Source organism: Sminthopsis crassicaudata, chromosome 4 (genome assembly GCF_048593235.1).
Source record: "Sminthopsis crassicaudata isolate SCR6 chromosome 4, ASM4859323v1, whole genome shotgun sequence".
Lineage (NCBI taxonomy): Eukaryota > Metazoa > Chordata > Mammalia > Dasyuromorphia > Dasyuridae > Sminthopsis > Sminthopsis crassicaudata.
The window spans coordinates 322,747,778-322,760,056 of record NC_133620.1 but is presented as its reverse complement, the minus strand read 5'-3'; the positions used below and the strand labels follow the sequence as shown (position 1 = coordinate 322,760,056).

The following is a 12,279-nucleotide window of genomic DNA, read 5'->3' as shown; positions in this document are numbered from 1 at the left end:
TGAAAAGTCTGATTAATTTTTTTAGCAGTTAATGGATTATAATTGGCACTTAAATCATTTTTGAAGAACCTCATGTATTTTATGTATTGTGTGGCATGTGTCATTTTTTAATCTCAAAATAAGTTCTTGGCTATTTTGTCTTATACTGCAGAAAAACAGAAAAATATATACATACTTTTAAAAATCACTGAATTTAAATCACTGGCATTGATTTAAAATATTTTAGAGTATTACTAACAAGCTGCAAACTAACAAATAGAATGACTTCCAGTATCCTGGAACTGTTAGTATAATTTTTTGCAAAGAAACCAGCATGTTATATTGGCTCAAAATTAATTCTCTAGGCATTTACTCACTCTTGCTTCTCTGAATGTTGGTCATGTTTTTGTAAATAAGAATTATTCATGAATGAATGCTTTTCTGTTTTACATTCATATTGCATGTACCTGTTCATTTATGAAGAAAATTTTACAGTGAACTAACCTTGTATACAATTAGAATTTTTAGGCAAACATTTTAAGTTAATCATTTGTTTTAGAGTTTCTATTCAAATGCTGTACCTATATCATATTTAATCATCTTTTCTTAATCTTCTTGTAGTGGGACCCTAAAAGAAACTTAAGGGTGTCTTCTGAGTATTACTGTTGCTGTATTCCACAATCTAAAAATTATTTATTCTGTTTTTAGAAGAATCAACCAAGTTGAATGATGACAATAGTACTGCAACTGTCCCCAACCCACCTTACACTGAAAACAGTAACAGCAGCAGTGAACTAAATTCCTCCCAGAGTGAATCTTTCCCTAAAACATCTGACGATCCTGAAAATGGAGAAAGGGAATCTCATACACCTTTATCTATTCAAGAAGAAATGGGTAAGAAGAGTATATTAACATGTTTATTCTAAACTTTTAGATAGTCATTAACAGCATCATCTCCCTTTTTGGAATGTAGAAAATAGTTAATTTATGGGTTAATTGGAGAATGATACAGAGATTGGAAATCATCTGAAGAATTGACATATGGAAGTAAGGATTTCAAAGAAAAGAATAATTGCCTTAGGTTATGAAATGTTCTCTGTTTTGGTTTCTTTGGAGGTCTCTGGGAATAGCCTTCTTTTCATTCAATAATCACCAGGTGTCAAAGTCCAAATCCTTTATTATCTCTTTCAAAATCTTGTCTCCTTTCCTGGGGCCCAGTTAGCTTTCTTGGAGGCCTATCTCTCTCCTTGGTTCCTAGAGCTTAAGCTCCTACCGCCAGTACTTTGCCTTCTCTCCGAATCCAAAGGTTTGTGCTTCAGCCTCCAGTCACCACAAAGGTGGACAATAGAATAAATCTGTCTCAGTCTCCAAGAGCTTCTAGTGCGCTTGTCTTTTTTGGCCCTGAGAGCTTCTAGCTTATATGCTCTACACTGAGTATACACCAATCATTATATCATTAGGAAACCATTATTTATTGTAGGATTAAATCAGTGCTAAACTAGATATACCATTGTCTCCTCAAATCCACTTAGTACCTTGTTTCAAGTTCTGGCACATAACAAGGTTACTTAATAATTCATGGGCTTTATCCCATTAAATAAGTAAAACACATATGACATATGCTTTAATACCAGGATTCCTTCAGGATCACTTGAAGTATATAGAGCTTCTTGAGTCTCTATACAATTATTGTCGTGTTTTTAGTTCTTTTATCTGTTCTTTTTTTAAAAATCGTATTTTTTTCAGTTAATGAAAGCTTCCCTCTTCTCCCCACCTTGAGAAAAGAAAAAAAGGGAAAGTAAAAATGTTTTTAAAAGAAAAGAAAAAGGAAGAAAAAAACCAAAACATTTGTAACAATCATACATAGCTTAGCAAAACAAATTCTTACCTTAGCCATGTCCAAAAAATGTTTCATTATGAATCCATCACCTTTTTGCCAGTAAGTATGTATTATGTTTCATTATAAGTCCTTTACATAATAGTTGGTTATTGCATTCATCAGAGTTCTTATATATTTTAAATCTATTTGTTTTTACAATATTTTGTATTGCATGTAATTTTTTATTTTGTATTATATGTAAATTGTTTTGGTTCTTCATATTTCACTGCTTCTGTTAATTCAGCTCTTTCCAGATTTTTCTGAAAATATCCCCTACATCATTTCACTTAGGACAATTTCAGTACATTCATATGCCTTAATTTGTGTAATCATTTCCCAATTAACAAGTGCTCCATTAATTTCAAGTTTTTTGCCATAGAGTTTCTATAAACACTTTTCTACATATAGGTTCTTTTCATCTTTTTTTGATCTCTTTGGGGTATAGATTTGGTAGTGATATTTATTACTGGGTCAAATTATGCAGAACTTAATAAATTTTCATATATAATTCCAGATTGTTTTCAATGGTTCTAATAATTCACAGCTCCACCATAATGTGCCCATTTTCTCACAGCTTCTTCAGCATTTCTAATTTTTCTTTTTTGTCAGCTTTGCCAATCTCATGGATATATGGTAATACTTGAGAATTGCTTCAGTTTGCCTTTTTTTCTAATTATTAGCAATTTGTGATATTTTTTTCATGACTACTTGGATTCCTTTCTTCGAAAACTGCCTTTTATTTTTTGATCATTTATCTACTGCAAAATAGCTATTATTTTCATCAACTTGAATCATTTTCTTACAAATGAGGTCTAAGTCATATATTTTTCTGATTTACCTGCTTTTTAAATTTTAGCTACACTAGTGTTTTTATGTAAAACTTTTTTTAATTTCATATAATCAAAATTTGCAACTTTTCATTTTATGATTCTGTCTATCCGTCGTTTAGTCATGAACTCTTCCCCTTATCCAAGCTCAATTTCTTTTCTTCTAAAATTGTTTATAGCATTACCCTTTATGTTAAGTCATGTACCCATTTGGAACTTATTTGGGGATGCAGTGTGAAATACTACTGTATACTTAATTTATGCCAGAATACTTTTCCAACCAATTCTTTCAAATAGTGAGTTTTTACCTCAATGGCTGGAATTTACGTTTTTTAAAATGTTAGACTATCATTCTGATTTGTTGCTGTATATTGTGTATCTTATCTGTTTTATTATTATACCACTTAACCAATTCCAAATAGTTTTGATGAATTTTGTAGTTTTCTGTAATTTGAAATCTAGAATTATTAATCTTCCCTTCTTTTTTACTTTTTTCCATTTTTTTCCCTTAAGATTTCTGACTCTTTATTCCTCAATAAAGTAAAACTTTAGTAATTTGATTGATCTACCAATGAATAATAAATTAATTTAGATAGCATTATAATTTATATTATATTGATTTGGCCTAAACAGAAGAAAATAATACACTACAATTATTTAGATCTGGTTTTATTTTCATAAAGACTGTTTTGTAGTTGTATTTTTTCATACAATTCCTCTATGTTGACAGATAGACACTGGTTATTTTAAATGGAATTTCCCTTTCTGTTTTTTTCTATTGTGTTTTTGCTAGTAATACACAGAAATGCTGATAATTTTTATGGTTTCAACATGTCCTGCAACATTGCTGATGTTGTTTCAATTAATTTTTAGTTGACTTTCTAGAGTCCTCTGTATTTTGTCATTTATAAAAAGCAATTATTTTGTTTCTTCTTTGACCATGTCTATATTTTCTTGCCTTATTTCTATATCTAGCATTTCTAGCTAGAATCAATTTTTAGTAGTGTGTTGGGCATTCCTTATTTGTCCCTGATGTTATTAGAAAAGTCTCTATTACATATAAATGCTGGTTCTTGGTTTTAGATAAATACTACTTTTCATGTTAATGAAAGATTCTTTTTATTTCTATTCTTTGCAATGTTTTGCAACAGGAATGGGTATTGTATCTTACCAAAACTTTTTCTGTAGCTTTTGAAATAATCATATTTATTGTTGTTCTTGTTATTGATATATTCTCTTAGGTGTATAGTATTCCTAATAATGAATCAATCCTGCATTCCTGGTATAAATATATCCTGCTTGTAGTATATAGTCTTTGTTACATAGTTACTCTAACCTCTTTCCTAATATTTAAAATTCATGTATCCATATTAGTTAGAAATATTGATTTGTAGTTTTTTTTCTGTGTTGACTCTAGGTCAAGTATCAGGACTATATCTGTATTTTTCTTTTTCCTGTCTTTCCAAACAGCTTATGTAATATTGAAATTAAATTTTCTTTACAATTTTTATTGAATTTTCTTATAATTCCATCTAGTCCTAAAGCTTTTTTCTTTGGAAGATCATTAATAGATTGTTGATTCTCCTCCTCTTCCCCTCCAAGATTATTTGAATTCTCTTCAGTTTCTGGTGCTATTCTAAGCATTTTATATCTTTGTGAAAGTTTATCTGCTTAATTTATATTGTTGGTTTTATTGACATACAATTGGGCAAATTGTTTATTTCTTTACTTCTTCATTTGTTCTGAAATTACCTTTTTCATTTTTTTATATAGTAATTTGGCTCCTCTTTTTTTTTAAAGTCAAATTGTTCAACATTTTTTTCTTTCCTTTTAAAAAAATCTCTAATTTTAAGAACTTCTATTTTGGTGTTTAATTGTGATTTTTCCCCCTTGGTTTTCTCAGTCAGGACATGGTCTGGTACATTTTTATTCATCACTTTGAAGAAGTCGTAGGGAATGCTGCCACTATACTGTGCTCTCCTGTTCTGCCATGTCTCACCTCTTCTTTATAGATTTTTCTACGTATTCTTGATTCAAGCTGCCATTTTTTGCTTTTGTAGGTGTGCTTTCTGACAATATGCCTTTCCATGCCCTCTTTTCTAATTTCTAATTTTCTAATAAAAATTAGAATTTCTAATTCTAAATTTGAACAATTTCTAATTGTTTTTAATCTGCATTCAGCTTGGAAATCAGGTCTTCAGGCTTCTTAGAATTGCGTATAAAATAAGAGCCTTTGAGTAAGGGTCTTGCCTGTGAAAAAATTCCTTTAGTTTTTGTGTATGGACTTAATGCCCTTTCTTGGCTACTTTTTCTTTTTTATTTGCTTTCTTATTAGTTTTGTGTCAGATAGTTCAGTATTAGATAGGTAATGTTTTACTATATTAATTATCTTTAATATCAGCTGCTTTTCACTTTTATCAGATATAATTACTTAATTTTTTTATTAGCAGATTTCAAATCAGAAAAATCTAATGGAGAAAGAAGCGATTCCCCTGGAACAGGGAAAGGAACACCTGGCTCAACACGGATGGTCACCAGATTACGAAATCCAGACAGCAAGTTGAGTCAGCTGAAGAGCCAACAGGTTGCTGCTGCAGCACATGAAGCAAATAAGTTATTTAAGGAAGGCAGAGAGGTGTGAATCTTCATAAAAAATTATTTTTGTAATTTAAAATATTTCTCAGTTTAATGCTATCATTTGAAAAATGGAAGAACAATAAAATTTTCTGCAGATTTTTATAGATTTATTGTTAAAATTGTTTTTCCCACCTTTAAGTAAGTTCAGTTTCTATGAGATTAAAAGTGCTGTTTATCATAAGACTTGTTGTACAAAAGAGGCAGTTTAGCAAGGTGGATGGAGAAATAACTTTGAAATCAGGAAGGACCAGGTTCAGGTTTTTCTTATGGCATATGCTGCCTAGGTGACCATGAGCAAGCTGAAAGGTTTTTCAGCACTCTCAGCAATCCTGTAACAGAAAGTTGTGGAGAAGGTGCCAGCTTATATTGGTAGAGCAGGTTTCCTTACCTCCAGCTTTTCAGTGAAAATATAGTTCTAATCCATCTGTATTTTCAATATCCCATCTCATTTACAAATTAGTTTAATTTTCCGTATTCCACTTAAAGTATTTATGGTTTAGAATTTACTTTGGTTTTCTAGTGACTTAAATTGCCACAAAACATCAGTATAATAAGTTGGGATGATCATCATGTTGTTCAGAAAACTTCATATGTTAAACAATCTGTCCTAAATTATTCGTACAATAAGAGGGCCATTAATGCAGCATCTGAAATATGACTGAATCATTAAGGATTATGATCTGTGTAGGTAGAGGATAAGTAGTTGAGGAAATTGATTGTAAGGTAGCTTAAAACATACTTGGAGAATAGAACTAGGAGTGTGCTGGATCCAGCTTTAAATGGAATAAAAGTCTATTGTTACATTTTAATTACAGCAAGTGCTATAAATCAGGGCTTGATTTATTGTTTTGTTGATGGTCTAGATTTAAAGTGATGGAGAAAATGTTAATAAAAGCAGATTAAACTTAAAAAGTATGTCACACACATTGTTTTTAAGAGACAGTTTTAAAATATTTACCAGCATGCCATTGAAGTAATATATACTGTGACATTCTATGATGTCATCATGGTATTAAGAGTAATGATTCTCTGCTTAAATGTGTGTGTGTGTGTGTGTGTGTGTGTAATATTTTGTTTTGTTTTTTTGAGTTTCCCTATATCATCCAAGCTATAAGTGTAGCACTTGTTCACAGGCCCTACCAAACGGCTAATGAGCACAGAAGCATCAACTGTGCTCCTTTTCAAATCTCAGTGGATTTACCCATTTTTACCCAGTCTGGTAGCCCCTTGCTCATGGAGCTCACCATATTAATAGTGGAATTAGTACAGACACCTGATTATTGTTAGTCCTACTTATAACTCTTGAATTGAGGTGATCTAACTGCCTTAGCCTCTCAGGCTGGGCTACCACACCTGGTCATATTATATTTGATCTAGTATATTTTAAAAAAATTCTTCTTATCTAACAACCCTATGAGTTTGATCTAATATATTCTTAAAAACTGTGAACTCTTAGAAGCTGTGGATTAAAGAGTCAAGAGACCTGTATTCTAGTCCCTGCCCTATTGCTAACCAGCTAAATTAATAACCTAGTTCTGTAGGCCTTTGTTTCTTTATTATAAAATGAAAATTTTATATTAGATGACTTCCACAGTACTCTCTAGTTCTTAAGACTTTGTAATTCTCAGGTGTAGGTATGGCAAAGTAATTTACCAAGAAAGAATTATAGGTGGTAATTACCACAGAGAAATTTCCCTAGACAGCTTGATGCCTCTAACCTAAAGTACACATTTAATAGTTTAAAATGCTGCTTTATATTTATTGCTTAATTTAAAATAGGTTATTACCTAATATTTGATTGGAATTTATGACTTTTTTAAGGAAAAAAAGTTTGTCAAATCTCACTTGATATTTTGTATACTTTAATTAAATCTTTTTAATATATCTGTTTCCTTGAGTAGGTGCTGGTAGTTAACTCACAAGGAGAAATTTCACGATTGAGCACCAAGAAGGAGATAATTATGAAAGGAAATATCAACAATTTTTTCAAGCTGGGTCAAGAGGGGAAGTATCGTGTCTACCATAATCAGTACACCACCAATTCTTTTGCACTGAATAAACACCAGCATAGAGAGGACCATGATAAGAGAAGGCATCTTTCACATAAATTTTGCTTGACTCCAGCGGGAGAATTCAAGTGGAATGGTTCTGTACATGGGTCCAAAGTACTTACCATATCCACTCTGAGGTTAACCATCATTCAACTGGAAAACAACATCCCAGCACCATTCCTGCATCCCAATTGGGCCTCTCACAGGTAACAAAGACTCAAGTCAACTAACTTTCTGCCATACTAAGCCTGGGGTCTGAATAGATTCAGGGAGTCTTTAAACTTGGACTAGAAAAAAAAAAAATCATTTATATTTTTACTAACCTGAATTAAATGTTAATATTTACTTGAGTTATGAAATAGAGAGCAAACATTCTGAGGCCTTCCAGAAGAGTCCATGACACACAAAAAGGTTATGAAGCATCTTTAGCAAATGTTAGTAAATGAACTTAGAAATGTTACCCGAGTTTTAATTGGCCAACAGATTGCCAACAGAGTGTAATTTTTAGATAATATGTCATATAATCAAAACTTCCATTGAGACTATTTTTGCACAACTTAACGGAAAGGTTTAAATGGAAGTATGCTTATTTCATTATATAAGATTATGAATATGCTATTTAAAATTTCAACTGATAACAGCTGTTTGTCTTATTTATAAAACATAGGTCAAATTGGATAAAAGCAGTTCAGATGTGTAGCAAACCTAGAGAATTTGCTTTGGCTTTGGCCATTTTGGAATGTGCCATTAAACCAGTTGTCATGCTGCCAATCTGGCGAGAATCTTTAGGACATACCAGGTAAGGAAAAAATCCTGTCTTCATATGTGAATTATAATTTATTCTCTGTTTTAATCCTGATAAGTCAGTATTGGACATTAATATGATTGAGAGGGGGAAATGTCTTCTTTATATGGATACTTAAATCATGCTAGTTGCTTAAGACTAATAAATTATTAGCAAATTGGCATTCCCTTTGCCCCCATAGAAATTGTTTGTTAATCCAAGTAGCCACAGAATATTTTGCACTCTTTAAAAAATATTTAAATTATTGTGATATGAAATATTCAGATTTTAAATTTATTTTATATGTATATAATATTTTAAATGTGGGGTTTTTTGAGTGATTTTTATAATTGGATGTGCTATGTTTTATTTAAAGATTAAAAAATAGGGGCAGCTAGGTGGCGCAGTGGATAGGGCACCAGCCTTGAATTCAGGAGGACCCAAGTTCAAATCTGGTCTCAGACACTTAACACGTCCTAGCTGTGTGACCCTGGACAAATCACTTAACCCCAGCCTCAGAAAAAAAAAAATTTTAAAAATAATTCAAAAACATAATAAAAATGGTCACCAAATCAATATGCTTAACCTCTTCCATTGGAAAGATTAGTAGGGAAGGGGAAATGCAATATTACATTTGATAAGTCATGTGAAAAAGAAATTATATTTTCTTTTCTTTTTTTTTTTTCATTTACTTTTCTTGATAACAAAGGATAGGAATGAGTAATTAGTAGAAGTTGGTGAGGAGCAGATTTAAACTTTATGTGAAGAAAACCTTACTAAAAATTAAAATTTTCCAAAAGTTAAATGGAGCTGCCTTTTCATTTAACAAATGATGAAACTCTGAGGTTCATAGAATTTATTTAAGGAAGTGACTTATTTAAGTAGAAAATGACAGAGCCAGAATCCATATTCAGACCTTATGACTCGAATTTTATCATTTTGCTGATCTAATCTAGCAAACAATTATTGTTGTGTGCTATGTTTTAGAGCTATGAAAAGAAAATGGAAAAGAGCTTCATCCCTTAAGGAACTTAAATTCTTTTAGAGGAGCTTAGGAAACTTCTGCAGACATTTATCTCTATTTTGAGAACCGAAGTTGAGTTTCAGTTTGTGTCATCTAGATCAGGACTTTAAAATTTTTTTCCATTTGCAATCCTTTACATGGCTCTAGGTATATAAAATAGGTATACAAATCAAATATCTACTGATAAGCATCATTTAAAAAAAATAATTGTATTTTAAAACAATTCTTTGGTGTATGTGTATATATATATATCTATATATATATATGTATATAGATATAGATATATATATATATAATAAACTTTACTATTTATTAAAGACAAAAGCAAATTTGCATACTAAGGAGATGAATATGCTTGTTTATTTTTACATAAAGAATTAAATACTGGTGTAATATTTGGTAGCTTTTAGTTTTGCCAGATTTTTCATGACCCCATATGGGGTTGCAATCTACATTTAAGAAGCTTTGATTTAAACTAGCCTGAATCTTAGGTTTGTTATTTTTTGTTTGTTTTGTTTTGTTTTTTTGTTTTTGTTTTTAAAACCTTTCCATTCTAGTGATTCTGGAAACCTTATTCAGCAGTTATTAAGCATCTTATGTTCAGAGACATTGCTCTAGGTTCTGAGGAAGATTAAAGTTTAGTTAAAACATGGTATCAATCTATAAGCTCATTGAGTCACATAACACGTCAGTGTAATACTTGTAATTCATTACTGCCCTCTTAAATCCTTTTTTGATCTGTGGTTAAAAAAGTTCTTTACCAACTGAGATCAAACAGACTTCCTTAACATGTCCTTGAATTTTAAGGGATGAATAAGAATTTAACATTTAGAGAAAGTTATTGTAGGCACAGATTAAACAAAGCATAAAATCCTAGAGTGTTTGGGAGTATAATGAATTGTTTACTATAGAATTGAGTCATGGACACAGTAACTATATATAATTGCAACTTTTGAGATGGATGAAACTACAGAAAGGACTACAGAAAGATGGAGAGAAATGGATCAAAAAATAGACCCGTGAAGAGTCTTGAATTCACAGATTTGAGTTTGAGTGTCCATTCGCCTAATTATTGACTGTGTGGCCTTAGGCAGTCTTCCATCCTTTTTAGCTTCATTCTTATCAACTGTGAAATGGAAATGAAAGAGATTATCTTACCTTTCCCAAGTCGAGGTGAAGAAAGAACTTTGTAAGCATTTAATAGACTTTAAAGTATTACTAGTTATTAACTATGAAGTTATTCTTATTATTAGAGTGGTGCCAGTTTTTGGAGAGCTTTTAATATTATCAGACTAAGCCATATAAGGTTTAATGGCCGGTGAATATAAAACTCATTGAGGGATATTGAGCAGAGGAATAACATGGTTTTGTTAAGACTGGAGTAGAAGGTGAGAATTTGTAACTATTCAAATGATGGCACTAAAAATGAAAAGGAGAGTATAGATTCAAGAGGTACTACAAAAATAGAATCTTTTGGATTTAATTATTGATTGGATAGGAGAGAAAGAAATCAAAACTAATGCTAAATTTTTAAACATGGACTGAGCAAATAGATATAGATTCCATTGGTAAAAAAAAAAGTAAAATCAGAAGGAGGACATTTAAGGGGAAAATTAAGCACAACTTTGGACACACTGAATTTGAGATACTCTGGCTCATCCAGATGGAGATTTCCTCTAGCCACTGGGAGATACAGATTTGGAACTTAGAAGAAAGGCTTATTTTTTACAAAGGAAATCTGTTTTGGGGGTTGGAGGGTGAGGGTGAGGAGAAAATGGCATGAGTTAAGTGGATGATGATAGAGATGCAAATATAGAAGAACACAAACAGGATAGTTTTATTGCTGTTGTGTTAATTTTTGTTGTTCAGTTTTCTCCAATTCTTTATAATCCCATTTTGGATTTTCTTGGCAAAGAAAAAGTGGTTTACCATTTCCTTCTCCAGCTCATTTTATCAATGCGGGAACTGAGGTAAAGAGGGTCAGGTCACAAAACTAGTAAGTATCTAAGGCAGCATTTAAACTCTGGTCTTTCTGACTCTAGGTCTAGCATTTTATCTACTGTGCTACCTAGCTTGCCCCATAAAATTTAATATATACCTTTTAAAAAAAACTATGCAATAGAATTTTGTCATTTCACATGATTATTATGTATATAAAAGTATCCATGTTTGGTTGATAGTTATTAGGTTCATCATAATAAAGATAGTTATTTTAAAAACAAGAAAAGAAAGATAAGAACTGGAGATTTAGATTAGAAAATCTTTAGATGTGGGCAGTTAAGAGTTAATGCTTTTGGAACGAATGAAATTACTAAGGAAAAAGAATATGTTAACAAAAGAAACTTCAGAGATTTAAGGACAAAACCATGGGGAATGCCTATCCTGAGGAATTGGAGAAAGGAGGGTGAATGAGACCTTAAAGAAATGGCTAAAGAGATAGTTTAGCATATCTAGCACAAGTGTATTATCAATTGTGACAAATACTGCAGAAAAATCAAGGGAATAATGCCTAGAAAAGGTTGATGGGCTTGGTAAATGCAGTCACTAGTAGCCTTTGGAGATTATATGGTAGGGGAAGTCAGTGAAATGATGATTAGTGAGGAAATAGGTTCATTAGATTTATCTCTAATCTATCTAAGAAGTTTGTCTTTTAAAGAAAATGGATTAATGATAAATAAAATAGCAGTATCAAGGAAAGAGGTTTTTTGAATGGGAAGAACTGAGTATGTTTGTAGACAAATGGGTAAGTGAGGTAGTAGAGAATTTTAAAAAGGCTCTAATTCCTACAGCAATGTCTTGGGAAGGGAGGGGATCAAGAGCACAATTAGAATAATTAGCATTAGCAGAGAATTAATAATGTCTTTTCCTCAGAGATGGGAAAAGAGAAACTAAGTGGTAATGATATACCTTGCTAACTATAAAATGGCATAGGAAGGAGAGAGAGACAGAGTGTGTGTGTAAGTGTCAGCTAGATGTTATCTCTGCCCTCAGGGTCAGGCCCCCAAGTCAAAATTCAGAGATCATAATACTCTGGAAAAGCATAAAGAGTGACTTGGAAATACCAGAGATCTAGGTTCAAATATTACCTCCAGTACTTT

The 12,279-nt window shown here is 31.6% G+C and overlaps 1 protein-coding gene across 9 annotated transcripts in view; it reads left to right on the top strand.

The window, feature by feature from the left end:
* BPTF (bromodomain PHD finger transcription factor) overlaps positions 1–12,279 on the top strand; it is a 169,970-nt gene that overhangs the window by 86,461 nt on the left and 71,230 nt on the right. For 8 of the 9 annotated variants that reach the window (XM_074260557.1, XM_074260556.1, XM_074260553.1 and 5 more), the window contains 4 exons: positions 688–873; positions 5,133–5,320; positions 7,224–7,579; positions 8,041–8,172. In XM_074260557.1, coding sequence (XP_074116658.1) covers positions 688–873; positions 5,133–5,320; positions 7,224–7,579; positions 8,041–8,172 — 862 coding nt within the window. The remainder of the gene's footprint in view (positions 1–687; positions 874–5,132; positions 5,321–7,223; positions 7,580–8,040; positions 8,173–12,279) is intronic. The other variant, XM_074260550.1, reaches the window with a different exon arrangement.